This window comes from Mizuhopecten yessoensis, unplaced genomic scaffold, assembly GCF_002113885.1.
Source record: "Mizuhopecten yessoensis strain PY_sf001 unplaced genomic scaffold, ASM211388v2 scaffold8811, whole genome shotgun sequence".
NCBI classification, from domain to species: Eukaryota; Metazoa; Mollusca; class Bivalvia; order Pectinida; family Pectinidae; genus Mizuhopecten; species Mizuhopecten yessoensis.
Genome location: NW_018407733.1, coordinates 1,649,185 through 1,669,393, shown reverse-complemented (window position 1 = coordinate 1,669,393; position 20,209 = coordinate 1,649,185). Strand labels below are relative to the sequence as shown.

The window sequence follows — 20,209 nt, the reverse complement described above, 5'->3', positions numbered from 1 at the left end:
CAACTGTGCCAATTGTTCTTAATCCTTGTATCTTTTTTTAGGTGAGCAAACTATTTTTTCATTTTTACTACTTAACCACCAGATATAATTTTTAGGACAGATGTGTGAAATAATCTCACAAGATGAAAGGGTACACTAGTTTTCTGTGACACACTTTCACTAATATATTGGATCATCCACTTCCCATCAGAAAGTCAAGTTAGGTGTTTGGCCAAGAGAAAAGTTTTTTTTTTTTTGAGTTATGTGTTATGGGATATACCACGCATCAAATAATGATAATTAATTTACAATAATAAATTAAGATTTAAATCCTTTATATAATGTAAATCACTGTTAAATATATCTACATAGCTGTCAACCACCCCTTACTAAGAGAGAGAATCCCTAAATTAGACCAAAATTTAAAAATTCACTCTATAAAACTTCAGTCAAATCTAAACTTATACTAACTCGAAATCTAGATATACGGGTCAAAATGATTTCCCATTAGCTACAGAGGATGTTAATACAAGTTACATGAATTTCAAGGTGGCTTCAGAGTTTGACACACATGTTTTAGGAATTTCTGATTAAATATGTGAGATTATAATGAAACTAACTAATATGAACTTTTAGTAAACTTTTAAGCAATTTAAATATAAGTAAATTTGTTACATTTATGAGTTACTTAAAACTGTCCTTACTTCAACATTGATATTGATTTAATCTGGATTGATGTGCCCTTTCTAAATTTTGATTTCCAAAAAATTTAAATTTCCTTTTCATTAATTGCGTAGATAAGTAACTGACATTCATCTATCCCATGATATAGTATACCTCAATTACACAAGACATCAATTCAAATTATCTCCAATGACTCTACCCTATATTTATATTTAGTTTTTCATTTTCGTTGGATTGGGTCAGTTCTACAATACTTTGAAGAACATATACATTCTTTATATACTTGTAGGGAAAGGTAAATCATTTCATCTTACGAAAGAGTATTAATTGGTGGGTTTTTTCCCCCAAACAGATAGCAGTTTTTTAACCCAACTTTAAAAAAAATAAAAAACTTAACCTATAGCTCAGTTTATCACTCTCATTGAAAATTCCTAGACACAATTTTTGTACAAACAACACAATTACCAAAAGAACTGCCCGATTTGCTACTCCCCGACAATGAAGGAGCAGTCTCTGTTGCATTCTGGGAAGGTTCTGTTGCATTCTGGGAGGAAACTGAATCATTAGCACTCCCTTGTGATGCTGGGGCATCAGGGTTTGGCTCTTCAATTTCTGGAGAGGATGAACCTTGGACTACAAAGTCCAAAAAGCGAAAAGAAAAAGAAAAAGAAAAAAATCAAGGCAATCATTCTCTAAATGCGTTTTAAAAGTAGATATATATTAGTACAGCCCATTTGTCAAAGCATTGTTAGCTGAAGTAAAGTTTTTTAAGTTACTTTCCCCAAATGATTTTATGTTTTTATTTATTTTTTTGCATTCTTTTAAAAGTTTCTTTATCATCAGATAAGTACATGATTAGGTTTTATCAAAAGAATTCTGATGTTTTTGGCATTTCAGATAAAACTGTTACATAAATTTATTAGTCAGCTAACAAGGCTTTAAGCAGGTGTTCCCATGATGTATTACATAAGCAGGCATCTCTACATTAAAGCTGCATGTCATTTCATGTATCATACTGTAAGGCACTTTATTTTAGCATGAGATTTAGGTCTGTGTTAGTTTGCAAGGAGTAATAACATGTATTACAAAAGCAAATTCAAATATTCACAAATAAAATCTTAAAGTATAGTTTTCAAAACTAAGTACTCATGAAATAAAGTGAATTACAGTAACCAGTTACCAACTCTTCCTCCAGATTGCTCGGCTTTGAACAAAATTGTTTCAGATTTCATTTAAGAAGACATAAATTGCAACATACTGTTTTAAAGAAATCAAATTAAGAAAAATGCATCATAGAAACTTCTAAAAGAGAAATTTGCCATGAAATGAAGTCTCTTTAAACCACATTTCTCACTTTTTAATTATCATATGTCTTAATTAAGGAAACAAGCAATATGTTCCAGTGAACTCGCCTTTCCTGGAGCAATGAGGAGGAAAAATGATTTAATATTAAAAATAAAAATGTAACTGATGTATTTAATTTAAGATTCTTTACTTTACTCCCAGCATTCAACTACTCTGCAAAAAGATCTGAGGACATTGGGTAAATGAGGATGCATTCTTTGTAACCTTTGCTCTGGTCAACATCAGGATCATGCTACCTAGCTCTGACAAGGACATTTTATATTTCCTTTCAAAGAGTTCCATGCAAAAAAAATATGTGCAAAAGATATTTTATAAACGGAAATTGAGATTTTGGGAACATGCTCCCACTGTTTTACTTATTAACAAAAGTACTCAGCATTTGTTTGTCCCCTTTTTTAATAAGGGAGATAACTCAAAATTTTCCTTGTTTAAGATGGTATAAAAAACATAATACCAATTTACAGTGATGAGTGATCAGTAGACAAATTTACAGTAAGAATTCTAAGAATGCCACCTTATATACAATGTAGTCAGATCATGGTATGGGGGAAAATTAACAAACACAAATCTGTAAGAGACTTAATTAGTTAGTAAGTGTGCACAAATGTAAAATTCATAAGCTGCCTTAAATCTATATACAATGGGTAGATATGTTAATCAGCATTAAAATTAAATATATTTAAACAAGATCCATAATTTATGCTTTGACTGAGAGGTAGCATAGAAACAGACCTAATGTGAATGTAGGAGAAGTATTCCTATGATTTTTATTGCTTATTTCATAGTAGCGCAGGCACAGACTGTTAAGAAGAGTTGCTACATATAAATAACTGACAATTTTGGTCCTTATGGACAAGTTGAGCCTTGCGTAGGTTGCCATAATAGGCAGAGCTTAAAATGCAGTTTCTGAGTTTTCTATCAGATAAATAATAATAGATAAAGAATTCTACGTGCTTATAAATGTCTCCTGTATACAAGTTTTATAACGATACCTTTAACAAGTATATGAATATACCTTGTTTAATGTATAAAATACCACAAGTCAGTGAAATCCGGAATTGTTCTTGTTATTGCCAGGCACTACTGGACCCTTTTATCGTAATTTGCCAAATTTTACAGCGGTCAATCTTGGACCCGATCTGTGTCTGTCATCTCATTTCAGATTCAACTTATTGTATCATTCACAGCAAAGGAAAGTAATGCAGCAATATCCTTACTCATATACACCACAAAACTTCAATGTAGTTCACTACAAAAAGCACAACATTTGGCGTGATATCTCAAACTGACTCCTTCAAAAGGACAATTTGTTAGGTTACTTTCAAGGTAAAACTGAAACAAAACATTCTCTCAAGTCAAGTCTTGCTACAACCATTAAGTATTGTCAAAATTATTAACAAAACTCTGTTTTACATTTTCATACACAGATTAACAACAAGCATGCATACTTATAATTAAGAAATATACCAAAATGCATAAATCAGCTGAATAAGAAGCTATTTTGTAAAAATCATACAATATGTCTGATTCTTTATATAGGTCTAGATGTAATGTATACTTTTCAGTATAAACTCCTTTTTTAGGAAACGTTTATACACAGTGATGTGTTGGATGTCTTCCACATTTATGAAGCAAGAGTAGATGATAATGAGAGACAACAGAGCTACTTTTTACCTCATATCCTATACAGGGATTTTTCACAAACAATTCCAGAATAGTAGTATTTTTGTTTTTTAAATATTAATTAATGAAATATCTTTTACCTTCAAACAAACAAAAAACATTTTTTTATTCATGTCTGGTAATTAGATTTTTCTGTTTGTCAGTTTCTGTATTAAATAACTCCATTAAAACCACAATATCAAAACTGGTAGTCAATAATCAGTAAATTTTGGCATTTACTTTCAGTAATCAAAAATAAAAATCTAATTTAATTCAGACCATTTCTATATATTTAATAGGACGTAAAACACAAACCAACCAAACAAATAAGCAATGCATCCAAAATACAGTTTTCTAATATGACTAGTGTTACATAACTACAGAAAACCCGATTATACCATAAAGGTACTATAAACATTAGTTCTACTGTAAATCGACCATAAAGATTAAAAAAAATAAAAATAAAAAATCTAATCACACAAAAACATATCAGGTCAGTTTTAAGGTCACGCCAGTGTATTGTTAGATTTGCTGGTACTGACTTTCTATGACCTAATTCCCTCTGACTTTGACATGTTGTCTAGCTAATGTGACCTTGACTCTGACCTTGTTGTTACATACCAACCTTTGTGACTTGACCTTTTATGAACTTGTTGGTACTGACCTTGAGTGACCTTGTCCAGGATGTTATCCAATACATTGGTGACGACCTGCTCTGTTGTCAGTTCTTCATCATCTTTCTTCTCCTCTCCTATTTCAAACCATCCAATTCACTTTATTAAATATATATATGTATATGTTTGCACAAAGGCCAAAGAGTTATTTATGTACCTATGAAAAACTGCTCAAATATTCCTGAAAAGTATATAACAAATATACTTACTTCAGCAGTTGCAAAATATTAGCACTCTCAGTGCTATAAATTTGAAATAAATAAATAATGGAGAGCACTAAATATAACATCACTGTACTCTTAAATGTTGTAGACAGCTGAAAGTGTTAAATCATGATGTGTATAAAATGTAAAAAAAAAAAGTTTCTGATGACACCGAAAATAATAAGAAACAACTATTTATTAAGCAGGGTCACTCAACAAAACAATTCAGAACATTTTTTTACAAGAACAAAAATATTAACTGGTATTAGGTGACCAGGTACAATTTGCATAATCTTTCACTCTAAAATATGTAATTAAAATCAATTCTTATTCTATATTTTTTGTTTACAATTTGGGATCTCAATAGGTCATCTAAAGCCTAATTTAAACCAGAAAAAGTACTAACCTGAGTCAGGGCCATTCACCTGTTCTCTAGCTGTCTCCAAATCGCTTACACCTGCATCATTCTGTATGGGAAAGATGTTTAAAGACGGTAAAATAAGAGTCTCATTGGGTCCTATTTATCAACATGTAATGTATTTAAATTTTATGTGATGAAAATATAGACTACTTCATGAACATGGAGGTCATTTTCATCCAGAACAATGCAACAGTTTATAATCAATCCAAAGTCAATCTCCCCTGGACAAACTTTGGTATGAAAAAAAGTCAAGGGCAATAACTCTGTATAATGATGGGGCACACAAATAATTGCAGAAATTTATTGTTACCTCTTATTGTTATCTCTGTTACCCCCCCCCCTGACATGTATATTTTTACATATTTAATATACATATTTACAAAGACACTACCTCTGGCTGTGTTTCAGATTTTGGCGATTCTCTATCTTCATCCTTCCTTGTAGACAGTTTACTGGCAGACCTTTCTCTCTGTTTCATCTCCTGAAGCTTCAGAAGGAAGTAAGGAAAAAAAATCAAACATTAAAAACAGTTTCACTCGATTCAGAACCTATACAGTAAAAGATTAAAAGCAATGCAAAATTCCATTGTCTGGAGTTAATACAAACTAGAGTAAATATACTCTATGTTTCTGGTAAATCTAGATATGTATGTTAAGAAATATCTGTAGATGTCATGTATGTATGGGGATATTATGTATTTTTCACTTACTACGAATTCACAATTATTGTAGGAGGTAAAAGAATCATGTTTAGTTTGCCTCAAAATGTTCAACTGTAGACATACAATATCTAATATCATCCACATGTAAAAAGATAGAATTGTATTCCTCATTATTATTGTAATTGTGTTTGAAAATAGGCAAGAGAAAATACATAATGCTTGCATTAAAAATATATCAGGAAAAGTACAGTAAAATCATTTAAATACTGACTTTTTCTTTGCCACTTCACTGATCGTAAACATATGACTTTGTTCAGCTTACCTTTATCATATCTCCTTAACAATAAATCTCCTTAGATATAACACCAAACTCCTAGAAATGCCAGATACTCTCAATGGTGGCACTCTAGCAAGGATTACTGTATAAATAGAATATATATGAAACAACACCAGAAGAGGTACATACGGCCTGATTCTCCATTCGCATGAAGATAACGTTGAGCATCTGTGTAAGTGTGGCCTTGGCTGTCGTCTGGTTAATGAGGTTTTTACTGGCCAGGTAAATGTTGTAACAGGTTCGCACAGTCTGAAGTACCGTCCCCTCATGTATCTCACATGTGTTGGATGTCACCACCGTCAACAGAGCCTGTAACCATCACACCTTCCATTACATATCATTTTTTCTGATAAAATATCTTTCTGCGATAGAAATCTAATCTGTGCTGTTATCTAAGCTTCACTTCAACTTTTGAGACATTTATAGGTATTATTGAAAACTCTGTTTGCAAATGTTCTGTATTTATACATGTATATCAATAAGTATTAGAGAAATCATCTACTACCACTTATGGAAATGGGAGATGGAACAGTCTTATCAACCAAACTGAACTGATATCAAATTGGAAAGAGGTTTCAAGATTCATATATTATACATTTGTGTATAACATTTTATTTGTCAGGTATCCATAAATAATTTATCAATTTTAACTGTTTGCTTTCTATGTATGTTGCTAGCAAATGACCGCATTCTGGCAGTTTCATTTCAGAATGAGGCTTTGTACCTTAATGATTTGAAGCTGAACTCCGTCATCTGTTTGGGGTCCATGGAAACAGCCACATATTGTTTCAACAATTCTGTCGATAAGGCGCTTTCCCGGGGTTGTACTGTCAGGGGTGTTTCCTGTTAAGTGGCCATACGCTATAAGCTTCTGTAAGACACAAAATACACACAGACTTCATTTAACTGAGCCTGGCAGTAAATCATCATTCGTAGACAGTTATTACATGGACAGCTTCATGTATATATTTTGATGCTTTTCATTTAGCAGATATTATTAAACTTTAACACATTAAGCGCCGATGAACCCTGATAATTAGTGATTATAAAAGTCAAATAACATTTCCTCTCAACTTTGGAGAGAAAACACATGTGTGAAATAGACATGTATTTTCAGTTGGAAACGGGAATCAAAAACACACACCATACTCTAAAGAGTCTACTGAAAGTCCTGTTGGGAACTTTATTTCTGGTCTTGATGCATATGAAAACAAAATGGTGTTGTAATAGTTCACAACAAGTATACTGAAAAAAAGCAAAGCTACTCTGGAATATTCTTGCCTGATTCAGTTAATGAAATTTTCAGAATGGTATACCACTTCATTAAATGGGCAATTCACCTTGGGGAGTGGGATAGAGACACCTTCATGTTTTTGCTGTCTTGGAGAAAAATAAGTCAACATACAAGTATGTTGTTTCGGTAAACCATGTTTCTGAATAAAGGTGTTTCACTTGTCAATGACCTGTACCTAGCCTCCTTATTAGGTCAAATATAGCTGTATTAAAGATAAAATCTTTCTTACCTGGAGACAGTCGAGTGCTGTATTTACGATGCGAGAACTTTTTGACTGACATGCCAACTCAAAGGGCATAAAGTATTTATCTGCCTCCACAAAGCCAGCCTGTATAGGCATCGGGAGGGCAGAGGACAGCTTGTCATCTCTGGAACACAAAATGTATGAACTGTCCCTTATCCCTCACACCACTCACAATAATATAACTCCAGTCTGACCAGAAAGAACCAACATCCAACAGCATAGGTAGTTAAGACTTACGTACAGATTGTAGAACTAAAACAAAAACATCTAAACATGTGTCTCTGGTAGCTCTAGGTTTTAGCAATTTTTGTTTGGCTTCAAATATCTCACATGCATGCTTTGATTTGTAATACCGTATGTGATGTTTGATGAACCAATGTCAATGGTATAGTACTGACAATTACATCGATCTTAAGTACATAAGCGTAGGAGTCAATCGCAACAAGCTCAGGATAAGTTAAATCTTATTTATTGGGTATGTCTACCGGTTTCGCCCGAACAGTGGGCTTCTTCAGGACGATTTGATAACAAAATATGTTCCCTGAAGTACTAAAATTCTGGGCACATCTATATTGTGTATAGTGACGTAATACAGGTAACGTCACGTGATATCTATTTATAACGTTCTAGAAAGTTCCATCACGGTTATTATTAGTAGATGAGCATTCTAGTCTATAGTATCAATACCTGAAATACTATCAATGTACATACAATTCATTGACTATTTTAAATATATATGTGTATAAATGTGTATATATAGTTAGACATAAGTACAAGTTTCTTTTATCCCTAAATATTATTAAACTGAGTTATAATGTTCAAGTTCATCCTGACAAACAGTGGATGTGGATAGAGACTTATATCCCAAAGTCTTGTAGTCTCTCATTGCGTAGTCTTCTTCTGATGTATTTGGCGTGGATGCCGTGTATTCACTCTCTGATAATTCTAGGTCAGCCTTGAGTAACTCTATAGTTTCATCTAGTACCGGCCTGAATTGTTTGCAAGGTGGTCCCACTGTAGTTATCCCATGTCCTGGTTTCACTCTGAATTTCACTTGATCTAATTGTGTTTTCGTAAGCGCCTCAAATGGGCGTTTGTTGTCCGGTTTGGTTGCCTGTGCTCTGGTGCGGTCTACAAACAGGGGCCCGGAACCAGGGGTCTATTAGAATACAAAATGTTTGTCGCCTGCACAAAACCGAAGTCCATTAGTAAGAAGCGATATCTGTCGTGACTCTGCCCGGCTGAAGAAGCCCACTGTTCGGGCGAAACCGGTAGACATACCCAATAAATAAGATTCAACTTATCCTGAGCTTGTTGCGATTGACTCCTACGCTTATTTTCCTATTCTTCAATCGCCCTGCATACTGGTTGGTATCCAGGCAAGGGATAACGGAACCTACCGAACCTAAACTACAATAACGGCGTTGGCTCTACTCCTGGATCAATCTTAAGTACAAGTACACTTATACTGTATGAACAGTTAAGGATATTTCTACCACAATACGCTGTGTTATTCCACTCTCAGATCATTGTATAAACAAGCAGACTGTTAGATAAATATGAGTTATATACCACACGTGGTCTATGACCTTCAAGAGTTTTGATTGGTCGAGAAGATGAACTTTGACCGGGAAGACTTTTTCCACATGCTTTTTGCCACCTGCTGTTTTGTCGTCGGCTGTCAACATCCGACAAATGTTGGTGACTTTGTGAGGTTATGCGGAAAGGGGGGGGTATTAAGGCAATATTAAAAGATGATACTTAAAGATTTGACCGCTAGTTTCAGGCAAAATCGCTACAGACGCTTGATATCGTTTCGACGTCACACCGTCGCGTGTCCAGGTCGTGACACCAAAACAAGATCTGTCACAGTGTCGGGAAATATTTTGTTCTCCCAACGTCCTGTTATCGCTATTTAGACGGTCTGGCTATGGCTGAACTTTCACTATAATCGTCAACCATAGAACCGTCACGAAGAAACGTAGGCCTATGGTTTTGGATATTGACAGCCATAAGTTTGTCTTCAACGGTTCATCACTTGGAGGGAGACAGACTTTGTACGATATGCTTACGCGCATATAGTCCGTGGTTAATTTGTATAAATTAATGCAATACTGCTACTCTCAGTATTTAAAGTCATTTATCTATTTTATTTTTTCACAAAGTTGTTGCCGAAACATTAATTTTGACAATAATTAAAATGGTAAAAAAAAAAGAGTAATTTTTGAATATTAATGAGAAACTTTTTACATATGGGCCATATCACTACGCCAGCCTTGTCAACAAACACATGTGTGTAAGTTCATGAGATTGTGGTAGAAACAGATCACAAGACTCGTGGTTGTTGAGTATGGTATTTATTTAACCTCTACATATGTCACCTAATTGTTAAATTACCTCCTCTCCAGAACAGTTTCAAAGTAATTCAGTAATCTGACCTTACTTGTATCAAATATTTGAAGTTCATGTATTGAGTTTTCGTCAACTTTGACATTTTCCGTACATTGCCTGAGATTTTCTTTGAGGTACGTATACATGTTTCATACATTTTGGGGTCTGAAGTATCCTTTTGTAAGCAGCAATTACCTGGTAGAACTGTTGCATCCAGTGATAATACTATAGGAAAATGCTTAATTACTTGATAATGCTGTTTGAAAATATTAAAGGGAGACTATTTAACCATAAATATATGTAAACATGTTTATTTATAGTGGTGTTGTCTTTTTGAAATAATGTATGCTTTCCTGAGGACATTTATGATTTTATAGTTTGAATATATTTCATTGAACTTGATTTATAAATTATCATGAAATATTATTGGTATTGATATCGAGTAATTTCAAAAATATTTATATATATATGTATAACTTTTTGTCATGTGTGTTGGTATACTGTAACCCCTAATCATGCCCTGTTGAGATTTCTATAACGTACATGATGCATACAGCATGTTAATTATGTATATATAGGTTCATACAATTTGTTTACAAAATATGTACATGATTCATTTATGTAAACAAGACTGATATCACAGAGTTCTAATACAACACTGTATAAACATATATCTGTATATCTTACTTGCGGACAGCACTGTCTCTCTTCAGTTCCTCTGAAAATAAACAAATTCAACAATTACCAATACATAAAGGAAACTGTCTGAGATTACAAAACTTTGTTCTCTTCATCAAATAGAACATGAACGAAAATTTACAAATGAAAACTCAGGACAGATACTCTTATTAATGAAAGACAATCCATGATGCACATGCAAGTTTTGTATAGGATTTTAAGATACCTAGACAACACCTTGTCTGATATATCAATACAAGTAATTGTATGGAATTTTTTCAGAGAGGCATAACGTTAACCTCTACTTGCAAAAAATTGTGAGTGAGTGATATCTTATATTAACAAGAATATTCTGAAAACTAACACACATTTCGCTACAATATGTTAGTTTGAACCCTGCTACTGCTGAGCAAGAGGGAAATTGTCACTATCCAAAGCTAGTAATTATATAAGGTGACTTTAAACTACAGATGTAGGTACAATGTTAATCATTACAAACTTACACAAACTATAAATTTAAATCACTGCATGGCTAAATATCAGATCTCCATTTGAACAGGTGTTTTTTCCCCAGTTATGTATATGTACCTTTCATGGTAGTGTACACTGATCAGGTAATTAACTTTTTCATAGCCCTGAGCAAACCTTGGGACTTTGCTTTCAAGATAGCAAATATGTACCGAGGATAAAGAACAAATGTTAAAATAAGTTACATACATGTACCCTTAGAGAACTTCCCTTACCTGAGTGGCAATATAAATTAATGTGTAGCTATATCTAGTGGGAGGGGACGGATGACTACCGGTGACCACAGATAGCTCATGTCAGTTGGTTAAAATGTCTGTTTTCAGTTTGAATATCATTAATTATGAAGTGATGCATAATTGTGATTATGCATTAAAATACTTGTGTATGCATACATTGCATATGTATTTAAGCCCAAAGCATTGTTTTTATTGTGTCTAAAATTAGAGTATAGAAATGGCTTTTTTTGTCAAAACCATATCTAGATCTAGACGTCATGAATCAAGATTTCAACTGTTTATCTGCACAAAAGTGACAAAATGGATTTCTATACCACCTGACACTTTCGTTTTTTGTGTAGTTCATAAATATGATTATTCATCGATTATGCGCAACTTAACACTTATATATATAATTGCCAGGATTATATTACGTATATATATTGCCAGGATTATATTACGTATACATTGTTAGAAGGATTAGATTCAGTCCCAACCCTCATTTCAAAAAGTATGAAAACATCATTGTTTTAATTTTAATGCAGATTTTTGAATCCTAGAACAATTTTTATAAACATATCATAGATTACAAATGGAACTGAAAATGTGACACACAATCTCACTGAGCTAAGTTAACAGTAGCTGGATGTTCACTACATATTTCAGTTTATCAAAACTCGTTTTTCAATTTGAACAACAAACAGTGCAGCATACGTTGGTTACAGAAAACGTATCCAGAATAGTTCACCATAATGTACAGGTGTGTACAAATGCATGCAACACTAAAGGAGTATTCTTGTTTATTTTGTGAATTACTATATTGACTTCATTAGGTTAACTTTTCCCTTATTTCTTTTTTTCAAGAACAATCTCATACAATTTGAAATCCTTACTATAAAGTTTCTTCAATGCATTAAGAAAACTTGGAAATGGAAGAAACAAAATCTAAAACATAATTGTTTGAGCAAATGTAGGGTAAAAATCAGCTCAAACGACACTCAGAAAAACTGCCTTAATAGCTACATGTACGTACACATGTAGATGTATTTATGAATTGAATATATATATAACTATCAATAATATAGCATTAAAAATCACCATTTAGTATCAACTAATTAAAGACTTTTGTTCAGAAAGAAAGAATCACACTTCTTTCTGCTTAAATTTTAGCCCCGTAAAAAATTATGATCACGTGTGTAGGACAAGAAATATCCCAAGCTTACATGTGGAGGCTCGGGTGATCAGTGCATGTATTAAATTTTATCTTTGCTTATTTAGTAAAATATATTCTTTATGCATATACATGTCTGCTTGTTCAATATCTGTTAAGCACAGGCATTTAAATGTGCCTTTTGGCAAAAACAAATACTTTGTGTTGCTATCTCATCCATTGCACAAATATATCATTATTGTCAGATATATACACATTTATTGTACATTTTTACCAGTGAAATGCATTGTACAAGGCCTAGGTTTACATTGAAAATAAAGTAGATATTTTCTTGTGACAAATAGTACTTTTGTTATTTTCAGGCCAATCAATCAGAAAGCAGAGTTTAGTAAGAAACTTAATAGGCAATTAATGGACATTGTCAATTATGATGTCACTGATGCCTGGGTTTTTCTTTGTTGTGTATATATATATTGCAATACAGCTTTCCTCACCTTAATGGTTTTTGGCAGGAGATGGATTACCTGGGTATGTGTTCACCTGTACAGATGCCCATGTCCTCATAAGATGATCATGTCCTTATAAATGAGCACACATGTACAATAAACAGAATTTGCTCGTACCTTGATGAATTACAGCTATACATTTCACTTGTGGGTTGAATGTTTTTTTTCTATTCTTCACTCATAGTCATGTATGCTTTACACTCATGAGAAAGTATCAGAATATTCACCTTACTCATGAGACAAAACTGTTGTTCATCAAGAAACCAATACTATTTATATAGTCTTTCTATAATAGTCATCTCAGTGGGAAAATAAGGCCTGTGTCATTATAATATGGCAATCTATAATATCACACACACACTGTCTGAATGATATCACACACACACACACACACAAACTGTCTGAATGATATCACACACACATTGTCTGAATGATATCCCATACACACACTGTCTGAATGATATCACACACACACTGTTTGAATTATATCACACACACTGTCTGAATGATATCACACACACACTGTTTGAATTATATCACACACACACTGTCTGAATTATATCACACACACTGTCTGAATGATATCACACATACACACTGTCTGAATGATATCACACACACACTGTTTGAATTATATCAATCACTTTTCGATCATTTTTTTTTTTTAGATCAATTGATGATGTTGGCAGTTTGATTTTATATAAAAGGTTGCAAATTAAGAAGAAAATAACTTCATTGCAACAATTATTGACAGTATCCTTTGTCAGTTTAAAATACCCAGAGGTTGTATGATAGCCTATGATTGCAGCTTCTCACGGTGACTGGTAATGAGGTATATAACATTCAGGGTAGGAGGGTTTTCAATCCTAACATGAACATGCTCATGCATCACCAGTAGTTTGTATGAGGAGGTCTAATTTCACTTCTGCCTAGTACTAATATTAATACCCAGCCTTCTCTGCCCCGGCTGGGTATTAAATCAATCCCATGCCTTGTAATGGAGCAAGCCTGGTGTGAATCACACCAGGGCGATTTTAGAATTGACAGCACATTGATCAGGTCGGGGAAAACCACCACCTTGCGTATAATATGCAAACTCGCCTATTATACGCCAGTTGTAGTATGGATTTGTTACTAAAAATAACTCAAATCGCTTTACCAGTAACTTTTGCAAGATATTATTAAAAATCGCATTAATATACGACAAGGTAAATAATATTTTGCTAAAAGGTGTTAACTGAAAGCGTTGGCTTCTTAGAAACTTGATGTAACTTTACCGAAAGTATTGGCGTATCATAGGCGAGTTTGCGTAAATACGCATGTTAGTGGTTTTCCCCAACCTGTTGATATCCCAAGTTTTTTTTGCTTCAACACTGTTTTTTTCAGCCCCAAGTTTTGTTGAATGAATATACCTCTTAAATTATTTTGTTACATAACATCTACTGTATTCGAATTTATAGCAAAACATTATAACTTCTCAATATTATTGTTTGATATAAAATTATAGTTCCTCCACATCCCTAAATTGGCTAAAATGTAAGTTAAACCCTGCAAGCATTTTTAATAAACAATATGACCCTAGGTTATTATGCATGCAGTGTATTTGCCAGGTGAGGTATGTGTATGTGCCACGAGTGCTCTACTGTTTCTATAGGGTGAGGAAAAGGAGGGGGGGGGGCAGTACAAAAGGTGGGAGGGGCTTGTTTGGTTGTCAAAATAGACACCCGGCATATGCATGTACATGGCTTAAAGATCCAATTAGTAGGACGGCCAGACTAATTTGTCATTAGGCATCATATTGGAGATAGCTGACATGTCATTACAGTTAATAAAATCCGTTACAGCGAGTACAACGCTTCGTATGACAAAACAGTCTTACCGAGTGCCACCTCACAAGCTCGCTTCAGTTGAGAGTGATGAGCCTTCTTAATTTCTTTGTCGCTCAAGATTTTCTCGAGCGCACGTGTTAAAAACATATCTTGTGGCCGTGTTCCTTGTTGCATTATCAAAAGATATTCAACATTACATCAATATTACAGCAACTTGTCGTTTATAGCAGATATTATCCCGGTAACACCACCTTGTCGTCCGCCATATTATATCCAATCAGTCACGTGACCTCCTGCATCACCACTGTAAATAAATCGAAAACAGCATGTAAATTTCGTTCCATTGGATATATTCTATATTATAAACGCAACATATGTCAAAAACTTAATTCGTTTCATTTAGGTCAGTCACAGGATTATGAAAATAAAAAACAAAATATTAATTAAATGCGCACCTGCATTCTGTCCGAGACTTTAGTGACAGATAGGTGGCGCTGTAATAAAAAATATCGAACGGATCACCGAACAAAACTTGATGTGAAAATAAATAAACGGAAGAGAATCGAACAATACGTAATGGCTTGTACATTATGGCGAACGTGTTATTTTATATCACGCAACATCTGGCGATAGGCCTGTATAAATATTGTTAACATGTCAATACTTTGACATCAATATTAATTTTGTGAGCTTATTATAAAATTAAATTTGACAAGCAATCTGAATCTGCAGAGTCGTTAAATACCAGTCCTCTAAACCTGGTGCATCTTTTTGGACGATTTTAACTTCTTCTACTCTTGTAACTTTCAATTTTGATCAAGGTCATCAATTTGAACAAATTCCAGTTTTAGTCCCCCCCCCCCCCTTTTTTTTTAAATATACTATATACTAATATGATCATCTTTATAGGTAAATTAAAGGTTTAGCACATTTGATTCTTGTGACATTGAAAGCGTATCAAGGTCATTCATTTAAACAAACTTTAAAGTCCTTAACCGAGCAAGCTTTGGATAAATTATTTAGAAGTTTTTTAAAAGACTTTTTCTTAGTCAATATCGTCACGATATCGAAAACGTTGAAATTGAGTCAAGGCAGGGACGTATATACTGTCCCTGGTCAAGGTCATCAATTTAACGATACCCCAGCCTTTACTCCACTGAGCATGCTTCGTGCCAAACAATCAATCACATTCATTGAGCAATTTGTTTACAGTTTTTCACATATCATGACATATTCGATATTGAAAGTGGTAAAGGTCATCAATTTGAACAAACTTTACAGTAGCGGAACTGAACTGTGTCTATTGTCGGCGACCAGGTACAGTAGCTCAATTGGTAGAGCGTCAGCTGGAGTTCGGAGGGTCCCGGATTCGAACTCCGGTCTGGCCGTGTATTTTTCCTCTCTTGTTACAGCGCTGCTGTGACCAACCTTTGTTTCAAGTATTTGGTGTATACATGCTTGGCAAGGGGATACCCGAACCTTGGTTGTAAATAATTGTGTATTCGTGGGCGAAGACTTAGAAAAAGGAGGGAGGAATGTACCAGTACTGGACTGGGTCGATCGTCGGGGACCAGGCATCCCAGCATGTTACTGGCCAACTATCATCACCCTAGTCCTTTTAGTTATTCAGAAGATGTTTAAAGATGTTTTAAGACAATTGACCCACGTGATCTTGAATTTGGGTGAAGGTCATTCATTTGAACATATTTGGTAGCACTTTATCCCAGCATGCTTCTAGTCAAATATCATCACCTGATTGGTTATTGAGAAGAAGTCGCGTGAAGAAAAAAGTTAATGCCAGACGGATGTAACCTAAAAATATAGTCCATTTTTGAAAGCGTTTAAAATAAGTAACATGTTTATTTCTCTGCATTCATATTCAGAATACTGAATAGAATAAAATTGATTTGTATGACTTAAAAATAATGCTCGAACTTTCATAATATCAAAGCTCCCATGAACTGCAGAAAGATTGAAATGTCATTACAATCAGAATCTTCCTTTTTAACACACCAGTTTGGAAGCAAATATATCTACTTTCCATTTTGAGTATTTTGATATGAAAAAAAGGAATTTTCAACAGAGTTTGGCTCCATCAGATGGCAGTTTCATGAAAGTTCCTTTATCTGAGGAAATCTTATAATTTAAATTTCAAAACTGGGGCCTGCTAGCTTCCAAGGTGTGATTTTTCATCGAACCGGATCTTAGACCTCTTACTGAAATTGTTCGATTCTTCTATAGAGAATGATCCATTTCTAAGACTTGATTTATCAAACACGACAGCCTAGTGGTCTTCCAGCCATTGTCTGGATGGACTATGCAATATTGCCTTGTGAATTTTGAAACGACCTACTTAAAAACAATGAGATTTCTGTACCGTCAGCTATGATTAACAACCTATTCATTGTGTCTAAGATCGTTAATGACCTACATATACACCGGATACTTGGATTTGACCTAGAAGAGGCTTACATTTCCAGAACATCTGGTCTTACTATCTTAGATGTTTTTTTCAAGTCTTCATAATTATTTTCCTTTGTTAATACTTTGTGAAAATTCTATCGATTTTGAGTTTAAACAAGAGGCCCAGAGGGCCTGTATCGCACACCTGTTTCTTATGTTACTGTATAGGACGGACACCGGATATAGCTAATACCGAAGCGTAGAGACAAATAAAGAAGCACGACAGTCAAGCATAGACGTAATTCATATCTGAAAAAGGAGGCATGTAATTGTTTAGGTGTAGTTGCAATTTATTTACAAAAACAGTCTGCCTAGTCCCGCCACGGACTTAGATAACCGAATTCCGTGGTACCGCTAAATCTTCATTCGCAACAGCAAATATTGTCTTGACCTGACATTTGCCAGTAGATTATATACATTTATATGCTAAGATGATTTCTTATAGTTATGTAGTCATGATAATACACGAAGTCACTCTATATTATGCCTCTTTCTTTAGATATTGGTATAACTAATTTTGGCGGCGAACAGCAATACATTGTACGGCGAATAGGAATGTTTAAAATAACTGGTGTACGGCGAATAGTTCATATTGTATACAATATTCAAGTGAACACCTTGCCTAAATGTGACATATTTTGTTAAAGCTAAACTTAAACTAACGTTTCCCGATTATCGTAAATCTCCTACAGTGTAAAATGCATGTACATTATATTATCGTTCGTAAGTTGTAGAACACCAAAGATTACAAGAAACAACAATGCACTCAATACAGTTGTACAGGTAAGTCAAATAACCACTAGTCTACCTGTGCTGTAGATGAAAAGGAGAGGACAAAATGATAGTCGTGTGTCTGTTTTTCAGCCCTCAAAATATTAGGGTTGCAAAATATTTTTCTAAAGTACCAATTATAAAACAAAGTTTCAGACCATAATTTAAAAGTGCCTATTAAAAGTTGATGAAAATAAAGTTAGAATAGACTTTGAATTCTTGAGTAGGAATGAAACAGACTTTTCCCATTGCCTGTTAAAGGTATACATATTTTACACTTTCAGACGTCTGTTTTGCCTTTACCACTTGCTGTTTACAGATAACTGTGAATAAATTAGGGATATATCAACTTAACTATCCTATATTTCTTTGCAAATCTATATATTAGTGCAGATTATCACTACATCACCCTTAACATTTCTTGTGTAACCCCTCCCCTTGTATATTAACGTTGTGACATGGAAATAGTATGTCACCTTCTGCCAAATTCCAACTCTCCACGCTATTGTCAAGGTCACAGCTAAAGTTCCAACCAACACTCCATTGCTATTGCAAAGGTCACAACTAAAGTTCCAACTCTCCACCGCTATTGCCAAGGTCACAGCTTAAGTTCTAACTCTCCACCGCTTTTGACAAGGTCACAGCTTACGTTCTAACACTCCACCGCTATTGGCAAGGTCACAGCTTAAGATCTAACTCTCCACCGCTTTTGTCAAGGTCACAGCTAAAGTTCCAACCATCACTCCATTGCTATTGCAAATGTCACAACTAAAGTTCCAACTCTCCAACGCTATTGCCAAGGGCACAGCTTAAGTTCTAACACTCCTCCGCTATTGCCAAGGTAACAGCTTAAGTTCTAACACCCCACCGCTATTGCCAACGTCACAGCTTAAGTTCCAACTCTCCACAGCTATTGCCAAGGTCACAGCTTAAGTTCTAACTCTCCACCGCTTTTGTCAAGGTCACAGCTTAAGTTTCAACTCTTCACAGCTGTTGTCATGGTCACAGCTTTTGTTGTGTTATAGCATGTGAAAAATGGGTACTCCTTATCATTATTTAACTCAACGTTCATTAGACTTTCGACATTCTTAACTCCTTCCCTTTACGATATCATTCAAAAGTGTTACAAAACAACATCATTGGTATGTTACTCCAATGGTATAACAACATAAAAACGTAGCTTGTACAAATGCTTGCTCTAAACATGGTTATGTTAGTATAGCTATTCGCCGTACTGTTTACATGCTAGTCGCCGTACACTTGAAAATGTATCAGCAACTATTCGCCGTACACAGACGAAAAAACCCATTTAAGTCAATTACATCGTAATGACTACATTTAGACATATGACCATTATATGTTTTATCACGGTTTCCTCTACATATGCAACGTCTGTTTTATCATCGTATATGTCATACTTTAATAGTTATCTCTTCTTCTTTCTTTGTAAATGATTTTGTACTGGTACTTTGTAGTCATTTTTTACCAATATCTTCAGATCGCATGAAATAGTTTACAAATCATCTGCATCACATACATCATTGTTCATTGTATAACTAATGTGCTCCTTTATTTGTCTCTACGCTACCAGAAAATACCATCGGAAAACATCATGTGGCTTGTCTACGCCAAGCGTCCATGCCCGCTTCGGTACTAGCTATATCCGGTGTCAGTCCTGCACAGTGATATACTTAAGACTAAATTTGGTAACTAGAACACAAGACATTTTAACATCTCTTAAACGGTTCTGAAGATATTGTTGTTTGAAACTTGAAATTTTAATTTGAAATTTTTATTTTAAAGCTTTCAACCCATATTGACCTTTGACTCCCGACTTGCATTTAAAGTTGACCTTTGACCTCATTACTGTAATTATGAAAACAATTCACACAGCTGGTCTACATAACATACCCAAGTATCATGACTCTAGTCCAAATGGTTCTTAGGATATGGTCATGTAAAGTTTGCAACATTTTTGACCCCTGTGACCTTGAAAGTAGCTATAGGTCAAGGTAATTTTAATGAGGAACTTTATAGCACTTCATCCCAGGTACCTACTGGCCAAATATCATGACTCTGAGCCTTATGGAATTTGAGAAGAGGATTGTTAAAGCTTTTAACCCATGTTGACTT

General features: G+C 34.4%; 1 protein-coding gene across 5 annotated transcripts in view; it reads right to left on the bottom strand.

Moving 5' to 3' along the window:
* The window catches only part of LOC110456645 (brefeldin A-inhibited guanine nucleotide-exchange protein 1-like), a 50,917-nt gene extending 35,586 nt beyond the window's left edge, over positions 1-15,331 (bottom strand). For 3 of the 5 annotated variants that reach the window (XM_021507493.1, XM_021507492.1, XM_021507494.1), the window contains exons 1-10: positions 15,298-15,331; positions 14,893-15,146; positions 10,603-10,633; positions 7,510-7,648; positions 6,711-6,857; positions 6,116-6,295; positions 5,380-5,475; positions 4,974-5,034; positions 4,355-4,441; positions 1,129-1,296 (exon numbers count right to left, since the gene is read on the bottom strand). In XM_021507493.1, coding sequence (XP_021363168.1) covers positions 1,129-1,296; positions 4,355-4,441; positions 4,974-5,034; positions 5,380-5,475; positions 6,116-6,295; positions 6,711-6,857; positions 7,510-7,648; positions 10,603-10,633; positions 14,893-15,016 — 1,033 coding nt within the window. In that variant the 5' untranslated portion in view covers positions 15,017-15,146; positions 15,298-15,331. The remainder of the gene's footprint in view (positions 1-1,128; positions 1,297-4,354; positions 4,442-4,973; positions 5,035-5,379; positions 5,476-6,115; positions 6,296-6,710; positions 6,858-7,509; positions 7,649-10,602; positions 10,634-14,892; positions 15,147-15,297) is intronic. The other 2 variants (XM_021507495.1, XM_021507496.1) reach the window with 2 other exon arrangements.
* Positions 15,332-20,209: the final 4,878 nt, after the last annotated feature.